General features: G+C 41.0%; 1 protein-coding gene across 2 annotated transcripts in view; it reads left to right on the forward strand.

Moving 5' to 3' along the window:
- SLAIN1 (SLAIN motif family member 1) overlaps positions 1-16136 on the forward strand; it is a 46665-nt gene that overhangs the window by 28949 nt on the left and 1580 nt on the right. For both annotated transcript variants that reach the window (XM_018565386.1, XM_018565385.1), the window contains exons 3-7: positions 96-245; positions 2059-2208; positions 5342-5695; positions 11642-11791; positions 15266-15548. In XM_018565386.1, the coding sequence (XP_018420888.1) occupies positions 96-245; positions 2059-2208; positions 5342-5695; positions 11642-11791; positions 15266-15548 (1087 nt within the window). The remainder of the gene's footprint in view (positions 1-95; positions 246-2058; positions 2209-5341; positions 5696-11641; positions 11792-15265; positions 15549-16136) is intronic.

The raw sequence follows: 16136 nt of genomic DNA on the forward strand, positions 1-16136 counted from the left end.
TCTTTCAGTTTCTGTTCCTGATCCGTGCTTGCTATGGTTTCACAATCAATCACAATCAATACTAATCAGTAATTTCTGTTCCTTTTTATGTTTAGCTGGTCGCTGGAGGAGTCTCTTTTCCACTCCTGTATCCATGTCTTTTCCATATAGTCCAGTTGCGAGACTCACTCCATATTTCAACGGTGTTAATTCTCCCAGCATCCCTAAAACCCCAACTAAAGCAATACTAACACCAGAAAAGACAGGTAAACCTACAACTTATTCTATCTTGCAATGAAAATGTTGTGGGTTTTTTCTCCCTTTTCACAGTGTAATTGGCTTTCTCTATATTGTTTTGCTGTTGATGTTTTGTGGTTGTTTTATGCCGCTGTAATTTTTGTTTTGTTTTGTTGCTATGTTGCATTTTTTTTTTCCTTTCTTATGTATAGCTTTTATTTATCCTGAAGGCTATAGTGGATATTTGATCATGGTTTAAGATTGAGATGTCTTGGTTTCAACTTTTTCCTAAATGTCTTTTATGTATGGTTAAAAATATCAGTTTCTTCTTTTTTAACTATACACAGTGATATCTGGTTAAAAAAAAACAGCTAAGTTAACACTCATCTAGTTTTAATTTTGTTCACAATGCTGTAAAACATCAAAAGTTTTCATGAGGCAGTTCGTGGAAGGCATACTTTCACAAATAGATCTTTTAAAGGTGCTAGTAACAAATTATTTTCACATTTACACATCCCTCATGGGTGGAACGTAATTGCCTACAATATACTACTCCTTATTTTAGGCATGTTTCACTGCAGATTATACTGCAGTATAAGGAGGCCACACTTTTGACCACATCTCTGTCCTTTAAGAACAAATGAATCTTCAGCGGAGACAACATATACATAAATATATAAAAATTACACCCGTCGTATAGCCGAATCGATGCTGTTTACAGGGCACTAACTCCCCTAGATGGTGCTGATGTGCATAGGAATGTCCTATACTAGTCAGAGCCATCTAGGGTTGCTATTGATGTGCAAATGGCATCTGCCAGGCTAACATTTATAAATGAACCCCTAGATATGCATTAATAATGTCCATGCATCACAAAATCATTCTGGACAAGTACTTAATTCAGTCGTACTGTATGGTCAAATCTGGTTAAATCTACTTTAAAGTAGGCTGCTACTTTATATTATGGATCGTTACTTGTGAAGATGCAGGAAAATGTGGCGTTCGCATTCGATGAGACTGTCATAGGTCTTCTCAGTAGATCGGGAGGTGAGCGAACACATACCGGCGTTCGCTCACCTCTCGATCCTGTCACGGCTCTCTGCCGGTATACTGAGCCTAGGGTGACGGGAGGATGCTAGTTTGTGTCTTCCCGTTACCCTAAGGAGAACTATGGGGAAAAGACTTAACCCCATAGTTCTCCCTTAAGTAATAAGTGTTTTGGTGCCTGCATTTAAATATCTTTTTGCTCAACTTGTGTTATTTTAATTTTTAGAGATTAAAGAGCAGCACATTGCTGTATTTAGTGATGTAGCTACGATTTGGAGGGCTCTAGTACAAAGTTTGGATCGGGCCCCCCCCTTAATGTGCTCTTCTCAGTAAAGACTGCTGGGTGGGAAGCCATTGTATCAAGAACATTACCCCGCCCCAGAGCAAAGTTGTGCGGGGGAGCTTCTGATGATTTGCACAAGGCACTTCTCTGTGTCCTCATTACCAAATGCAATGAGTGAAAGTGTTCTGCCATGGTCATCAACACTTCTGCAGTGAGGGATCTTATAGTTACAGGACCTCTCCACCCAGCAATTCTCTGCTTTATAGTGTTACGGGGGAGCGGGGGGGGGGGGGTAAGGAGTATGGGAGTCTGCCCCACCTAGAAAAGGGGCCTAATCACGGTTGGGGCTTTAAGAAAATGGGTCGCAGTAATCACAGCTATAGTTTCACAGCTGGCATGCTAGTGTTTTTGTTTTATTATTATTATTATTATTATTCCTTTTATGTAGATTTGATGTATTATTATAGATTATATGTACAGTATATCATTATAAGGATGTTCTTATTTTTCAGGTTATAATTTCAAGAGCTCACCTCTGAGCCCACAGTCTTCAATAGACAGTGAACTAAGCACTTCAGAACTAGAAGATGACTCAATTGCTATGGGATACAAGCTACAGGACCTTACTGATGTTCAGATCATGGCGCGATTACAAGAAGAAAGTAAGATCTTTTACAGTGTTACAGATACTGATATGGTAGAGAAAAAATGTTGAAGAACTCCAGGAAAAGTATTAACCCTTGCAGTGGGACTACCCATGCGCTGCAAGGGTTAAGTGCTTGTTTTTGTCTAGGTGCTAAAAATAAAAGTTATACTCACCAGACTATCCAAGCCGGCTCCCTGATTCTGTAATCACTGAAGCGTGTCTCCTCCTTCACTGCACAGATGGACTGCTCCTTGGCGTCCTCATGTCTATGCACAGTGTATAGAGCATGATGACATCAGAATCCTTAGACCACTGCAGCAGAAGGGGGAAGAGATGCCGGCTTGGATGGTCTGGTGAGTTTAACCTTTTTTTTTTTTTCTAGCACCTAGCCACAGTTAACCCTTGCAGTGTTGGGGTAGCTCCACATAATACATTTTTTCCCCCTGGAGTTTTTCTTTAATCATATAGTGGAAAAAGTATGCATTTACACTGGTGCATTTAGAAGCAACTGAGCATTCTCCAGTAAACAATGCCTAAACTGGGCACCTGCCCCAACATTCCCTCTGTCCCTTCAGCACAGAGGATGCAATGTAGTCAGAAGTGGACTCATAGTCACCTAGTGTAATTGCTAAGGATGCACCGATACCAAGTACCATACATAGTACAAGTACAGATACTTTTCCAGCTCCAAGCCTAGACTAGAGAAAAACTCAAAAGTTAGGAGGGAGGCAGCTGTCATTTGTAAGGAGCACGCGGAGCTCCTGGGATTTGTACATCTCTGTTTTAATGTATGATTGTGTACATTGATACTGATACATTTTTGTTTATTGTCATGTGACAGTTTTTCTAAAACAATGCGGACTAATGATTTCAGGACAGTGATGGAGCACTAGAGCCAGGTCCCAGCTGCAACCGCTGCAACCCTGGTAGTTCTCATGAAAATGCCAAGTATCGGCACTGGTATCTGAAAAGTATCGGTGCATCCCTAGTAACTGCCTTGTCTTTGTGTGGTGTTTTGTTTCCCAGATTGCCACAAAAGGGTTCTTTTTAAGCTTCTCTTCATATGGTGCAATCATATTTGTGTAGCACTTTGGCAGTAAGGTATACAGTTAACATTAACAAAACTGAACAAAGCAAATGGTATAAATATACAGTGACAGGCTAGAGCCTTCTAGCTAACAGGGTAGTGATCGCAAACAAAAAAAGTAGAGTGGACTTAAAAGTATAACGTGATCCTACTAGTAAATACATCAGAGAAGTGGAGCAGTGCATGGAAGGGTGTGCACAGTGAAGTGGCAGAGGTAATTAATTACTAGGGAATGTGATGGGTGTTGGTGAATAGGGTGTATTCAGAGAACACTTAAAGCATTTAATGTTGATTGTTGACTGATTTATCTAATTTGATGCCTTTGTCATCGCTGAGAGCAAGCGATTAGATTCCTTAACTTTCTGTCTGCATTAGAAAAAACATAAATATGGTCTTATGAGTACAGTATTTTTTATTTCTGTTGGGACTGTGGCCAGGAGTTCCACTTGCTTGGGGGAGGGCAATTTTTAGCAATATACAACCCGAAGCTAATTGAAGTGTATTTAAAGCCAAATTTGTTTTGGATTAGGAAGTGGAAGGCATAAAACCCCTGTCTGATTTTGTATTACTGTATGTGTCCTCACTGGGGAGATTTACCCTCTCTATTTGTCACTGAGACAGAAAGTAATGGGAAATCTAACATTTTACAGTTATCACCGGAAGAAGAGGTGAGTGGAAATCTTGCATTGGGGACATTGGTTTCATTGCCAATTAGTTAATAGGAGTGAGCTTGGGTTTCATCTGAACCCGAGCTCATCTGAACCTGGAAGTTGGGCATCAGTGCATGCCCAATTAGCTGCAGCCGGGGCATTACCCACTCTGCACAAAAGTGAGGGGGTGGGATGAGGTTAATATAATTGACCTAATATGGTAATTGTAACGTCATTAGCCAAATATGACCACGTCATTTCGATGGTCATCAGCATCCCGCCCCTTTGTTTATGTTTGGCTGCAGGTCGAGGGATGCCCTGGCCTCTGCTGATTGGGTGTGCACTGACGCTTAACGTCCGGGTTTCGATGAGTTCAGGTTTTGAGCAAACCCGAGCTCATTTCTATTGGTTAAGAAGATTTCCCCTCATTCTGGAGAGGTTTGTCCCAATGAGATACAAAGAAAAACAACATGCTGGGGGATTTAACGATTTCCTGCTCTAACCAATAAAGGATGTATTTATTCATTTTTGCTATTTGTGTCATGTGATTGAGTTCACACTTTCTCCTCTCCTCTCCTAGAGACCTAACTGGAAGAGAGAACTAAGAGGATGTCCCCAATGGAAGATTTCCTCTTACCATCTGTTCTGGTGTCAACAGTATTTTTTTCCCCATCACTTTCTTCTCTACTGGGGAGAGAGGGAATTTCTCCAGTGGGGAGATACATGGCAATACAAAGCTGACAGTGGTTTTTAATGCAATCCAAATCTTAATGTGGCACTAAAGTCCGGAGTACATTTTTAAAGATGCATTCAACCACCATAGCTATCCTCAAATCATCTCTGAATTGGTGCTGACACTGTCCTTCCTTCTGGAGGGTGGCTACTTTTGTTCCCCATGATCCCTGTGTGTGTTCTAATTTTGCCACCGCTCCAAGCTTGCTCCCGTGATGGACTACAATCTCAGGTTTAGTTTACTCATTTGTACTGAGACTGTAGTACTGTAGGGAGAGAGCCTAGAGCGGTGGCTTTTTTACAACACACATACACGGACCATGGGTAACAAAAGTAGCCACCCTCCAGAAGGAAGGACATTGTCGGCACCAATTCGGAGATGATTTGAGGATCAACAGCCACGTTATACACAAATAAGCTGTATTTTTAAGGTTTCTGAGTTTAGTGTCACTTTTAAAAAAAAAATTGTTTTGTTTTGGCTTTAGATGCACTTTAATGACCTGGAAGGTGGACATGGTAGACTCCCAGCATAATTAGGAAGTGTTTAACGCAAGCCAATTTTTATTTTTTGTTGTTGCCATAGTCTAATTGTGTCCCCATTTTTTTTATGTCTAGATTTTCTATGTCTAGTTCTTGTGATGCCCGTATGAGAAATTGATCAGCAACTAATTGTTTTGCAGGTCTTAGGCAAGATTTTGCATCTACCTCTGCTTGCAGTTCAGTAACACGGCATCGCTCTAGCCTTTCACTATATCCTGGAAAGAAAGCACCAAGTGCCAACAGTGACCATGAATCTGACAGATACAGTGTTGAAGACGAAGATGAAGACTTTGACCTTTTACCTCCACCTCAGCCTCGACTTAGTCGCTGCTCCCCACTGCAGAGAGGCATTCCTCATTCCCAGACTTTCTCTAGTATTCGGGATTGCAGGAGAAGTCCCAGCTCCCAGTATCTTAATTCAAATGGATATCAGCAATATAATTTTTCATCCCAAGCTCAGACGCCAGAACAAACACAAAACAGAACTAATGCAGGTGAGCTAATTTCCATGAGCACCATTTTTGACATTTGGAATTCACTATATTTTAAGAATTTGTCTATTTTCTAGCCAATTTGGCTGTGTCAATCAAGTTTTAATTTCTATTTTACATGTATTTTTATAGGTTTCTCGATTAACACAAATAATGCACATACTTTCTCGAAATCTGTCAATCTTGTGAGCGTAATTCTGAACTATTACATGACCGGAGGTCATTTAAACCTAGATGCTGAAACCACATTTAGTAGTATGCGTATGCATTGGTTAACTTGGCTATAACACTCTAATTTGTTTACCTAAATCTATTTTTTGGTACACTGTTTAATTACTTGCTGTCCAGTGCAATTTCTTAATTTTTGTACACGCATGATACAATCTGAATTTCTGGCTAGAAAACTGTTTAATACCCTCAAGCAGTTATATATTTTCTGGAAGCAGAGGCCCTATAGAATAAAAAAATGCTAGTTGCAAATGTTTATTTTGCACGTTATGTGTGAAATGTTTATCAACAAGTATTGTTAGGATAAAATACACTCAAATGAAATTTAGTGCACAGAAACATAATGTAATACCATGAAATTGCATCCGCCCATGAAATCACATTCTCAAACAATTCATCCCCACACAGCTACCTCCTCATGTATCACTAGGTCCTCCCTTTTAGATTGTAAGCCCTCACAGGCAGGGCCCTCCTTACCATCTTGTCTTGAATTTTATTGTAACTGTAATGTCTTCCTTCTATTGTAAAGTGCTGCGCAAACTGTTGGCGCTATATAAATCCTGTATTATAATAATAATTGCAAAAAAAAAACTACAATACAACACAATTTCCCATAGGCAGCAGTTTGAAAGCTTTTACTGCTCTTCAGTTTAGCGTTAACAGTGACTGATTGTCCTAGAGTTATTGCCCTCATGCCAACGTTCACAGTAATATGTATAGTGTGGTGCAATCGTCGTTTTTGCACTTAGGCGCACCCGACACTGTTTGTTTGCGTTTGTATGTGTGTGTAGGAGGGGGTGGGGGACTTTAAATTTTGTTTTCATATGTGACTTAAACTTTGTTTACACTTAACTTTATTGCTATCACATACAAGGCTAACAAGCCACCTATGTAATAGCAAAAATAGCATAGCTGGTATGTGAACAGCCATCACTGGCTGTTTAAACGGGTACCAAGCTCACAGTTGCTGCAGCAGCCATGATCTTGGTATAACTGCTTCAGGATGCCACCGTTTATTTACATAAGGCGGTCCTGAACCAGTTAAAGAAATCCCCTGCTTATGGTTATTGTAAGCAGTAAAATGGGCAAAAGATCATTCAAAAATGAAATTTAGTCTGCACTTTGACAGCAGCAACTGGCAGGCACCAGTTAATGTCCCTCTCCCTATGTGAGACATAATGAGATAGAATCGCTATTATTGGCTATAATGGTGATCACATGATTGGTTACCAATCAGAATGGTTCCTTGTTCGTGTGTAACCAGCATTGCTAGTAACAGTATGGTCTTAGAAGTAGGTGCCATAAGAATAACTTTCATATAATGCCTAATCAATAGGTGATAAAGGTTTTTAGGGTAGGTTCCATGTTTTATGTTTTGTTTCTTTATTTTTGTTTGCAGGAATTATATTTATTAAGGTGAACGTCCAGCCATTAGTCAAATGTATCCCCCAATCCTTTGTTTCCTACTCTAGAGCATGTCCCAGCCTTTTATACTTTTACTTTGTTCCTGCATGTAACAGCTTTAATAATCCCCATGACATAGTCGCTGGGCTTGTAAAATTCTGGTAGGGAAAGCTGCTGGGAGCATGGTTCCTTTTTTACTTGGGTACACTCCAAGGACTACATCTGCCAAGAGCCCTTTCCCTACACAAAGTGCGCGGGCACGCTCTTGGGAGTCAGCAGCAGTATTGTATTGTGGGGGAAGAAACCAATGTATGCACGAGGGTTGGAAGTGAAACAAAGAGGGGTGGGGGATAGGCAAAGTTCTGTAGTACAGCAGGCAGGACAACACTGACCACAGTGTTTACCATTTAAATGCAGCAGAGGCGCTCTGTTGTCAGCTCGAACAGAAAGTTAGGAGCACACTGGATTTCTAGCAGATTATCCGGTATATTTAAAGAGATAAAACATGCGGAAATGTGCATGGATTACGGGTAGGTACTGATTTTTTTTTCTGCCCTGACACACACTTTAATTTAACATAATTTCATCTTCTGCCCTATAGTTGGGATTTTTGTGGATTATAGAGAGTATGTGTTAAATAAAAGCAATTAGCCTTTAACCTTTTATCTTTCTGTTCTTCCTAAAGTGAGTCCCAACAATAACAAAATGGCATTCCTTTCAGCTTTGTCCTCTCAACATTCTTCTCTCCTTTTACTGATCTTGCTTGACCCCACAATGAGCAAACCTCTTATGTATGTGGATTAACCCCTCTGGGCTGCTCTCCAGTCAATGACTATTAACCACTTGCTGACTGGGGTGTTAAAGCCCCTTCCTGTTCAGGTCATTTTTCAGTATTCGGCGCTGCTGTACTTTGACATTTATTCGATCATGCAATGCTGTACTGAAATTAATTTTATACCACATAGAGCTTTTCTTTTGGTGGTATTTAATCACCACTGTGGTTTTTATTTTTTACTATAATATGGAAGAATTACCGAACATTTTGAAAAAATAAAATGTTTCCACCTAATAAATTTTGAAACCTTTATTATTACCCAATTTTGTGGTAAAATATAAAAGACGGGGTCACGTCGGGTAAATAGACACTAAACATGTCAAGCCTTTAAAATTGTGCGGGCCTGCAAAACATAAAAAAACTACAATACCGAAACTTGGCCATAGGCGACGCTTTAAAAGCTTTTACTGCTCATCAGTTTAGTGCTATCAGTGATTGATGGCCCTAAAATTATTGCTCTCACTCCGACGTTTGCGGCGATATGTAACATGTGTAGCGCAATTGTCATTTTCGCGCGTTGGCGCACCTGACACTTCCACATTCAGACGTCGGAGGGAGGTCAGCAAGGAGGAAGATGCTGAACTCCCTCCGGACACCCACCCGAGCCGGTCCCGGGCCGCAGAAGGCACAGCGGAGCCCGGGATTGAAGGTAAGGGGGGGCCGCCAATTGGAGCTTGCCATCCGTCCGTTTTTTTTTTCACAATGGGCGGACGGCAAGCAGTTAAGCTGCTCATATATAATACACCCATAGAGTATCTGCAGATTTTCTTTGGTCAGATGAAAAAAGTGCAACAGATTCCTCCATCTAGACTAAACGGTGTGAATGGGGAATCTCCCACTGGGCCAAGCTTCAGTATCTTGATAGTCGGCCCCGCTGGCTCTCAAAATACCTGAACTGCCTGCATCCAATCAGATTGTTCAGGTATTTTGACAGCCAGCGGGGCCAACTAGCAAGATCCTGAAGCTTGGCCCAGTGGGAGATCCCTCCATCTACACAGTTTAGCATAGAGGGAGGAATCTGTTGGACTTTTTTCATCTGACCATAGAACATCTCCAGATAATCTATAGGTGTATGGTCAGCTTAAGTCATTAGTGTATATGCAATGATCTTCAGAGACCACTTTAGGCCTGGTTCACACCTGGGCGTTTTACAGCGCGTTCCTATGCCCTGTAAAATGCTCAACATGTGAAAACCAATGATTTGCCTATGCAAAACGCCCTACGCCCAAAGAAGTACAGGCGCTTCTTTGGGGTGTTTTGCCACGTGTTTACATTGGTATTCCCGAGTGTGGATCGGGGTTAACAAGGCGGTAACCCTGAGCCACACTCGGGAATACAGCGTACAGGTCTTACCTTGTCTGCGATCCCCGCTGTGTCTTCGGCGGCTGCCGACTTCCGGGTTCCGTCCCTTGCGAGCGACCGCGTCGCAGGGGGGCTGAGCCGGCGGAAAAGTTTAAAAGTTAAACTAAAAAAAATACAAAATTAAAAACCGCCAGTAAAACGCGCGTTTAACTGACGGGGAAAATCACGCTAAGAACCCGAAAAAAAATCGCTCAGGTGTGAACCCAGCCTTACAGAGCACGTGCTTTTACTCCTGAATGACCACTCTCCAAAATATGTGCACTCTCCAAAATAGGTACATTAACACCTTAATGATCAGTCTGCATAATATGTGTTTTTCTCAATTGAATGTGGATTAACATCTCAGTGAATGCTCTACAAAACAATCCGTTTCCTGTGCAATTTACAGATAATGTGCTTTAACCACTTGATGTTTAATCTCAAAACTCTGAGGAATTTATCAAAACTGGAGCAGACGGAATCTGGAGCAGCTGTGCATGGCAACCAATCAGCTACGCTTTCATTTTCAAATCTTAACTGAATGAACTGAAGAGAGAAGCTGATTGGTTGCCATGGGCAACTGCTCCAGATTTTGTCTACTCCAGTCTTGATATATTCCCCTCGTCTTTCCACACTAACAGTCTCCACAGTATGTCCATTAACCCTTCAGTCATCAGTCTTCATAATATGGGTGTTACAGGGATCCCAAGTCTCCTTGATATTCAGGGAGTCTCCCTCTTTTAGATAGCGGCTCCCTGACATCCGGCGAGAGAGGCATTTTCTCCCTGAAAGGTTTACTCTGAGTAATATATCTAGATCTAGATCATTATTATTTCTTTTATATTCTGACAACGGCCACTGTAAAAAAAAAACAGAAAGGGCACCTCCCTGAAATGAGACTGGAACCTCCCTGAAATAAGGTTTTGCAGGTTGGGATGTCTGGTGTTAACACCTTTGTGACCACTCTCCAATGTACGTGCCTTAATCTCTGTGACCAATCACAAGATTTTGTTAACCCCTCAGTAATCAGTCTCCACTGTAAGTGCATTTATTCCTCAATTTACTGTTTCAAAAAGGAGTTAAGCCTCTAGGTCAGGGGTAGGCAAACTCTGGCTCTCTAGCTTTGGTGAAGCTACAAATCCCAGAAGGCATCTGCCTCTGGAAGTCATGTCTGTGGCTGTCAGTCTTTCAATGCCTCATGGGATTTGTAGTTGTACCACAGCTGAAGAGCTGGAGTTCGTCTACCTCTACGCAGAGATAATCGGTCTCAAAAGTATGTGTACTAAACCCTCAGTCATCTGTTTCTACTATATGCATTAACCCCTTGGTGATGATAATCCTGAGTATGTGCATTACCACTTCTGTGAGCAGTTTTTAATCCCCCAGTGACAACCCTCCAGTGTATGTGCATTGCACCCACTGTGTTTAGTCTCTAGTGTATGTGCATTATCATTTCAGTAATCGGCCCCCAGAGTATTTTCATTACCCTAAAGTGATCGTTCCATTGAGAATGTTCATTAACCCCTCAGTGGCAACTCTTAAGAGTTTTTGCATTAGCCCCCCTTAGTGTCAAGCCTGTATAATACACATGTTAATCATTGAAAAATATCCTGTCCCATGTGCGTTAACTCCTCTGTGACCAGTCTTGGCAGTTGTGTAGATGTGTTAACACTCACCAGAGCATGTGTTAACCCATTGGTGACCAGTCTGTGCATAAAATGGCAAACCGCTTAATCCGTGATCAAAGTGCATAAATGTTTACTTCGGACTTGTAAAAGGGTTTGGTATTGTGTTCTAATCTAGTGATTTACATTACACACCTCTGTCACACAGTACAGCCACAAACACTACTCTGCTAATTTCTGGTTTAGCATTACTATTTTTTCATCCCATCACTGTGCATTGGATAAAGGCGATTATGCTGATTATTTTCCCACTGAGCTGGTTGAAAGTGGACAAGTGACATAGACCACAGTGTTGCTGAATAGATTCATTTTAATGTGCGGGCACTGAAGTGGTTATAAAAATGACATGATTATTAGATTTGTTATACGGTATTGTTAAGGATTTGTTGAAGGTTATTTATTTGTTTATATAACATGTATGTTGACTAGAATGTTATCTTATTTTATTCTATCCAGATAAACTACGTAGAAGTATGCCTAATTTGGCTCGCATGCCAAGCACAGCACCAAGCACTGTGGTTTCCCCAGTCACTGTGCGAAACAGCCAAAGTTTTGATTCTAACCTCCATGGCGCAGCAAATGGGATGTCAAGGCTGCAGTCAAGTAGTAAGTAAAGTGATTACTTTTATATTTCACAATGTCTCTTAAGAAAGGGCTCTTTGGAAGCTATGTGGAAAATATGCGGTGTCTTGTGTTTTGTTTCCTCTTTCAGTGACCTTTTAGACAGGGCCCTTACAGCAGTAATTGTGCATTCATTTTCTAGAAAAAAACCATAAGAAATGTGTTTTCAAAAAAAAAATGTACTGCACTCCACTGTTTTAGGATCCAAACTCAAGTGCATTTCTGTAGCACTCGTGCTCTTAATGCTAAAGGTAAAAGTCACAAACCTGCGAAACCTGGTGGAGGGTAGCTATACATTGTTCATAAACTACGCCACATGCTATATTTAACACAAATACTTACTAGTAATAAAGTATTACAGTGGGTTAACCATCAATTAATACAGAAAGTTTGGAGTTTAACCTGATCACTGCCAGCAACGTAAGGGATACCGCAGAACAGAACCGTTTGCACCTTGCTAGTTCATTATCTCTAATTACATTCCCCACTCTGCTATAAGATCATGGATATTTCAACAATCATACATTTTTATAGCAGAACTGTCCTCCTGACCTGTGATCAGTGGCTGACATGCCGCTAAGTGTAACTGTACATTCACAAAGTGTCCAAGCTCCGTCACCACCGCCCGGCACTGTCCCAACCAGATCCTCCCCACTGGGTGCTGGCAGAAACGTAAAAGATTAAGCAGTATCTTGTTGGAGATAATAAAGTTGCTTTTATTGGAGTCATGGCATTAGAGTGCGACTTTGGAACTTGCAGACTGCATACATTGGGAGCATAAACAAGCTCCATGAGCGAGCACCTGATTTCTGCACTGGGCAACTTTGTAAACATCGGGAAGGAGCGGTGTTCTCTTTCTCGCGTATTAAGTGAATAGTTTGATAATTGGGGTTACAGGAGCAGGAAATCAGCAAGAGGTCTTTAACTACTATATGAAGGTTAGTGCTATAAATTTAAGAAAATAAGAAATTCAAAGTAAATACAATAGCAATACAGTTGCTAGTTATCTCTAGACCACTTCTTATAGCAACTAATTATGGGTTCAGTAGATTGTTTAAAATCTCAAACAACTGTGGTAGCTTCTATATGGTGTTTTGTAGATGACCAAGTGCTTTGGAGGTGGAATGTCATCGTTGAATATCATGTTACCGGATTCTTTGGATTATGTAGGTGTATTATTTTGATGCAATCATAGTTCTAGCCGACCTGCGACAATGAGACTGTCACAGGTCGGCTTAGTAGATCAGGAGGTGAGCGAACACATACCAGCGTTCGCTCACATCTCGATCCTGTCACGGCTCTCTGCTATGACAGGGGAAGGGCTGGATTCCCCCCGATCCGTCAGCGCTGACTGGCGGAATGGATGGGGGAGGGGCAGGTACAGCTGGCATTTTTCGATTTTGCAGGCGCACGCAATCTTAAGGCTTGACATGTTTGGGGTCTATTTACCCGACGTGACCCTGACTTTTGTTTTACTAAAAATACGGGTAAGAATAAATGTTTTATAACATAACGTAGGGAAACTTTTTTGTTTTTTTCTACATTTACGGTACTTTTTTTATTATATAGTTAACCCCCCCCCCCCCCCCCCTCGTGGTGATTTATATACCTCCAAAAGAAAGCTCTATCTGTCCCCAAACTTTTTAAACATAAATTGCAAGGCTATAGTCCGGCCATGCTGAAATTTTTTACTGACTGGTGAGACACTATCACATTTTTCAAGATATATATCTATTAAGTCTTTCAAGAGGTATATTAAAGGATCAGGGAGACGTGTGTAAATCATATGGTGCAATCACCCTCCAGACTCCACTGATCGCTGCTTGATTAATTGTCATTCTAGGTAGACTCTCAAACCAGTTTTAGGACAAATTGCAGCTCGTATACACTTTTCCCTGATGCCAAATATTATCAATTTTCTTACCTTAATCTCTGTTGGGCAAGTTCAAATATTTCTCACCCATCAATTGGTTAGTGTTCCACCTAAAATGCAGCTTGGTGATGTAAGGAATAGGTCATCAAAGTCATACCCCTGGCTCTGCTAGATGCTCTGTTAGCAGCCTCCGGGAATCTGAGCTTGAAGATCGGAAGGAAGTACACATATTGATCTGTTCAGCTGTCTGCAACTCTGCAGCTTGGGGATTCACAAATAAATAAAGACCTATATACGTTTCGCTGTACATAAAGCTTATAGCTGTAAGACCTGCACTCTTTTTATATGCTGTAAATAAATCATCTGTTTGGATTTAAGGAAATAACACCTGTGTCATTACCATTTATTTTTAACTGGTAAACCACTTAGCTTGGGGTGATCTAATATTTAGTGATTTTAATGATTCAATTCATTTAGGTTGCCAAAGTAATGGAAATGGGATTCTAAATCAAACTTGAATAACATATAATCAAACCGATCAGACCCAAGAGGGAGATATAGCTTCTAGTTTGATTTCTAGTTTCTTGAGTTTGCCTTTTAAGTGTACAGGGCTGTAAAACTCCTGTCCTTGAGGGCCAAACAGTACGGTTTTCTGTAGCTGAGACATTCATTCAGCTTGGTAAAACTTGCGAAACCTCTGACGGTCTATTACAGAGGAACTCGCTCACTTTGGAGCCACCAGCTGCCTTGAAGTTCAATTGAAGTCTTACTTTTCCTACTTGTAAATGTAAAGAATGGTGCATTATTTTTTTTACCATTATGTATGTTTAATATTATTGAGCTGCCCTGTGTCAGCAGCAGGTTGGAATGCCAGAGCGCTGATCCCACATGGAACACTTGGTCCGGGTCCCCAGTAGTTCTACATGCCCCCTCCACAGCACTCAAATCAATGACGTTCCTGCTCCATGAGCAGCGTTGTTAATTGGACTACTGTGGAATGGTTGCGTTGGACCACTGGAAACATGCTGCACCCCGTGTGAGAGCTGCAGTGCAACTTTCCAGTATAGGGCAGCTTGGTACAGTCAAATGCAAATATAGTAGCAAAAAAAATGTAGAGCTTTAATTGGACTGTAAAAGAAAGCTGTCAGGATAAGACAAGCATGTATACATCTCATCCCTTGCCACCTTGCCTATTCCAGGTCAGAATTGGGCCAGAACCTAACTAGGTAGTGAAGCAAGGATAAAGATATAATTCCTGGAACTTACATCTGTAAAAGTAGTCGGCACTGACAGATCCGATATATCCACTATAAAAGCTTCCTTTAAAAAGGCACTGTGAGAGCGTCAAGTGATAAGGATAACAACTGTGGAACATTTTAAAATATCTTTCTATCTCTGTTTTTTTGGCTTTCTAGGTTCTCCTTTATGTCTTTGTCAAGCACTAACAATGGAATAAGGACATTTTTAGCATAAAAGCCTCCATTTGTGTAAAAATGCTTAAAATGTATAATATACAGTATATATTGTTCACATGCTGTTATTCCCAATATAGTATTTGTAATCATATAACTTTTGCTCCTTTTCAGTACCGTCCCCTGGTCAGCTGCAGCAAAGGGTCCACAGTGTGGGTAATTTCCCAGTATCAATGAGGCCACCTCTGAAAGCCACAGCCTACGTAAGCCCAACTATACAAGGAAGCAGCAGCATTCCACAGTCAACTAGTTTACAGTGTATATCAAGTTCTGGGATCCCTATGCCAAACAAAACTGCAAGTTCGTTGCCTGTAAGAAGTGCACTACCCAGGCCATCGCTGACGAGTACAGGGGGAAGCAGTATACCTCGCAGCAAGATTTCTACTCCACCACGCAGGTAATTAGGCAGGCTGAACATGTTCAATGAAATTCTAAAAAAACAAAAAAAACTTATGAGAACCTCCATGCAGGGCAAATAACAGGTTCCCTTCAACTTTCACCCTTCTCAGCAGTGTTTACCCTCCCTCTCTATTACTCCATTTTTCTTTAGGCTATGTAGAAACTTGTGATTCACTCCCCTTCCTCACATGACCGTTCTGCTGCTTGGTGATTGGCCAAGAACTGTCACATGGAGGTGGTGAGATTGTCATCGGCCCTATGAAAAGTTAAGAAGTTAAATGAACCTGTTTTGCCTTGCATGGACAACTTACAGCTGTTCTTTCATTGCCTAGAGCGTCCTTGCACTTTTTTAACCCAGTTTACTCATAGCGACAAAAATGTCAACTATCTTTCTTTCTCTAAAACAACAAGTGAGCTGCGCCAGTGACAAATGTGCACCAGAGCTACTAAGCACTAGGGATATAACTAATATATCTAAAATAAAGTACAACAATAATGTGCCGAGCTATGAAAATAGTGCAAAAACAACATCTCTGCAAAAAACAGGAAAACTTTTTGATGAGCATGCAAAATATATATATATATA

The sequence above is a fragment of the Nanorana parkeri genome, unplaced genomic scaffold (assembly GCF_000935625.1).
Source record: "Nanorana parkeri isolate BGI_ZX_2015 unplaced genomic scaffold, ASM93562v1 scaffold838, whole genome shotgun sequence".
In the NCBI taxonomy this organism is placed as follows: Eukaryota; Metazoa; Chordata; class Amphibia; order Anura; family Dicroglossidae; genus Nanorana; species Nanorana parkeri.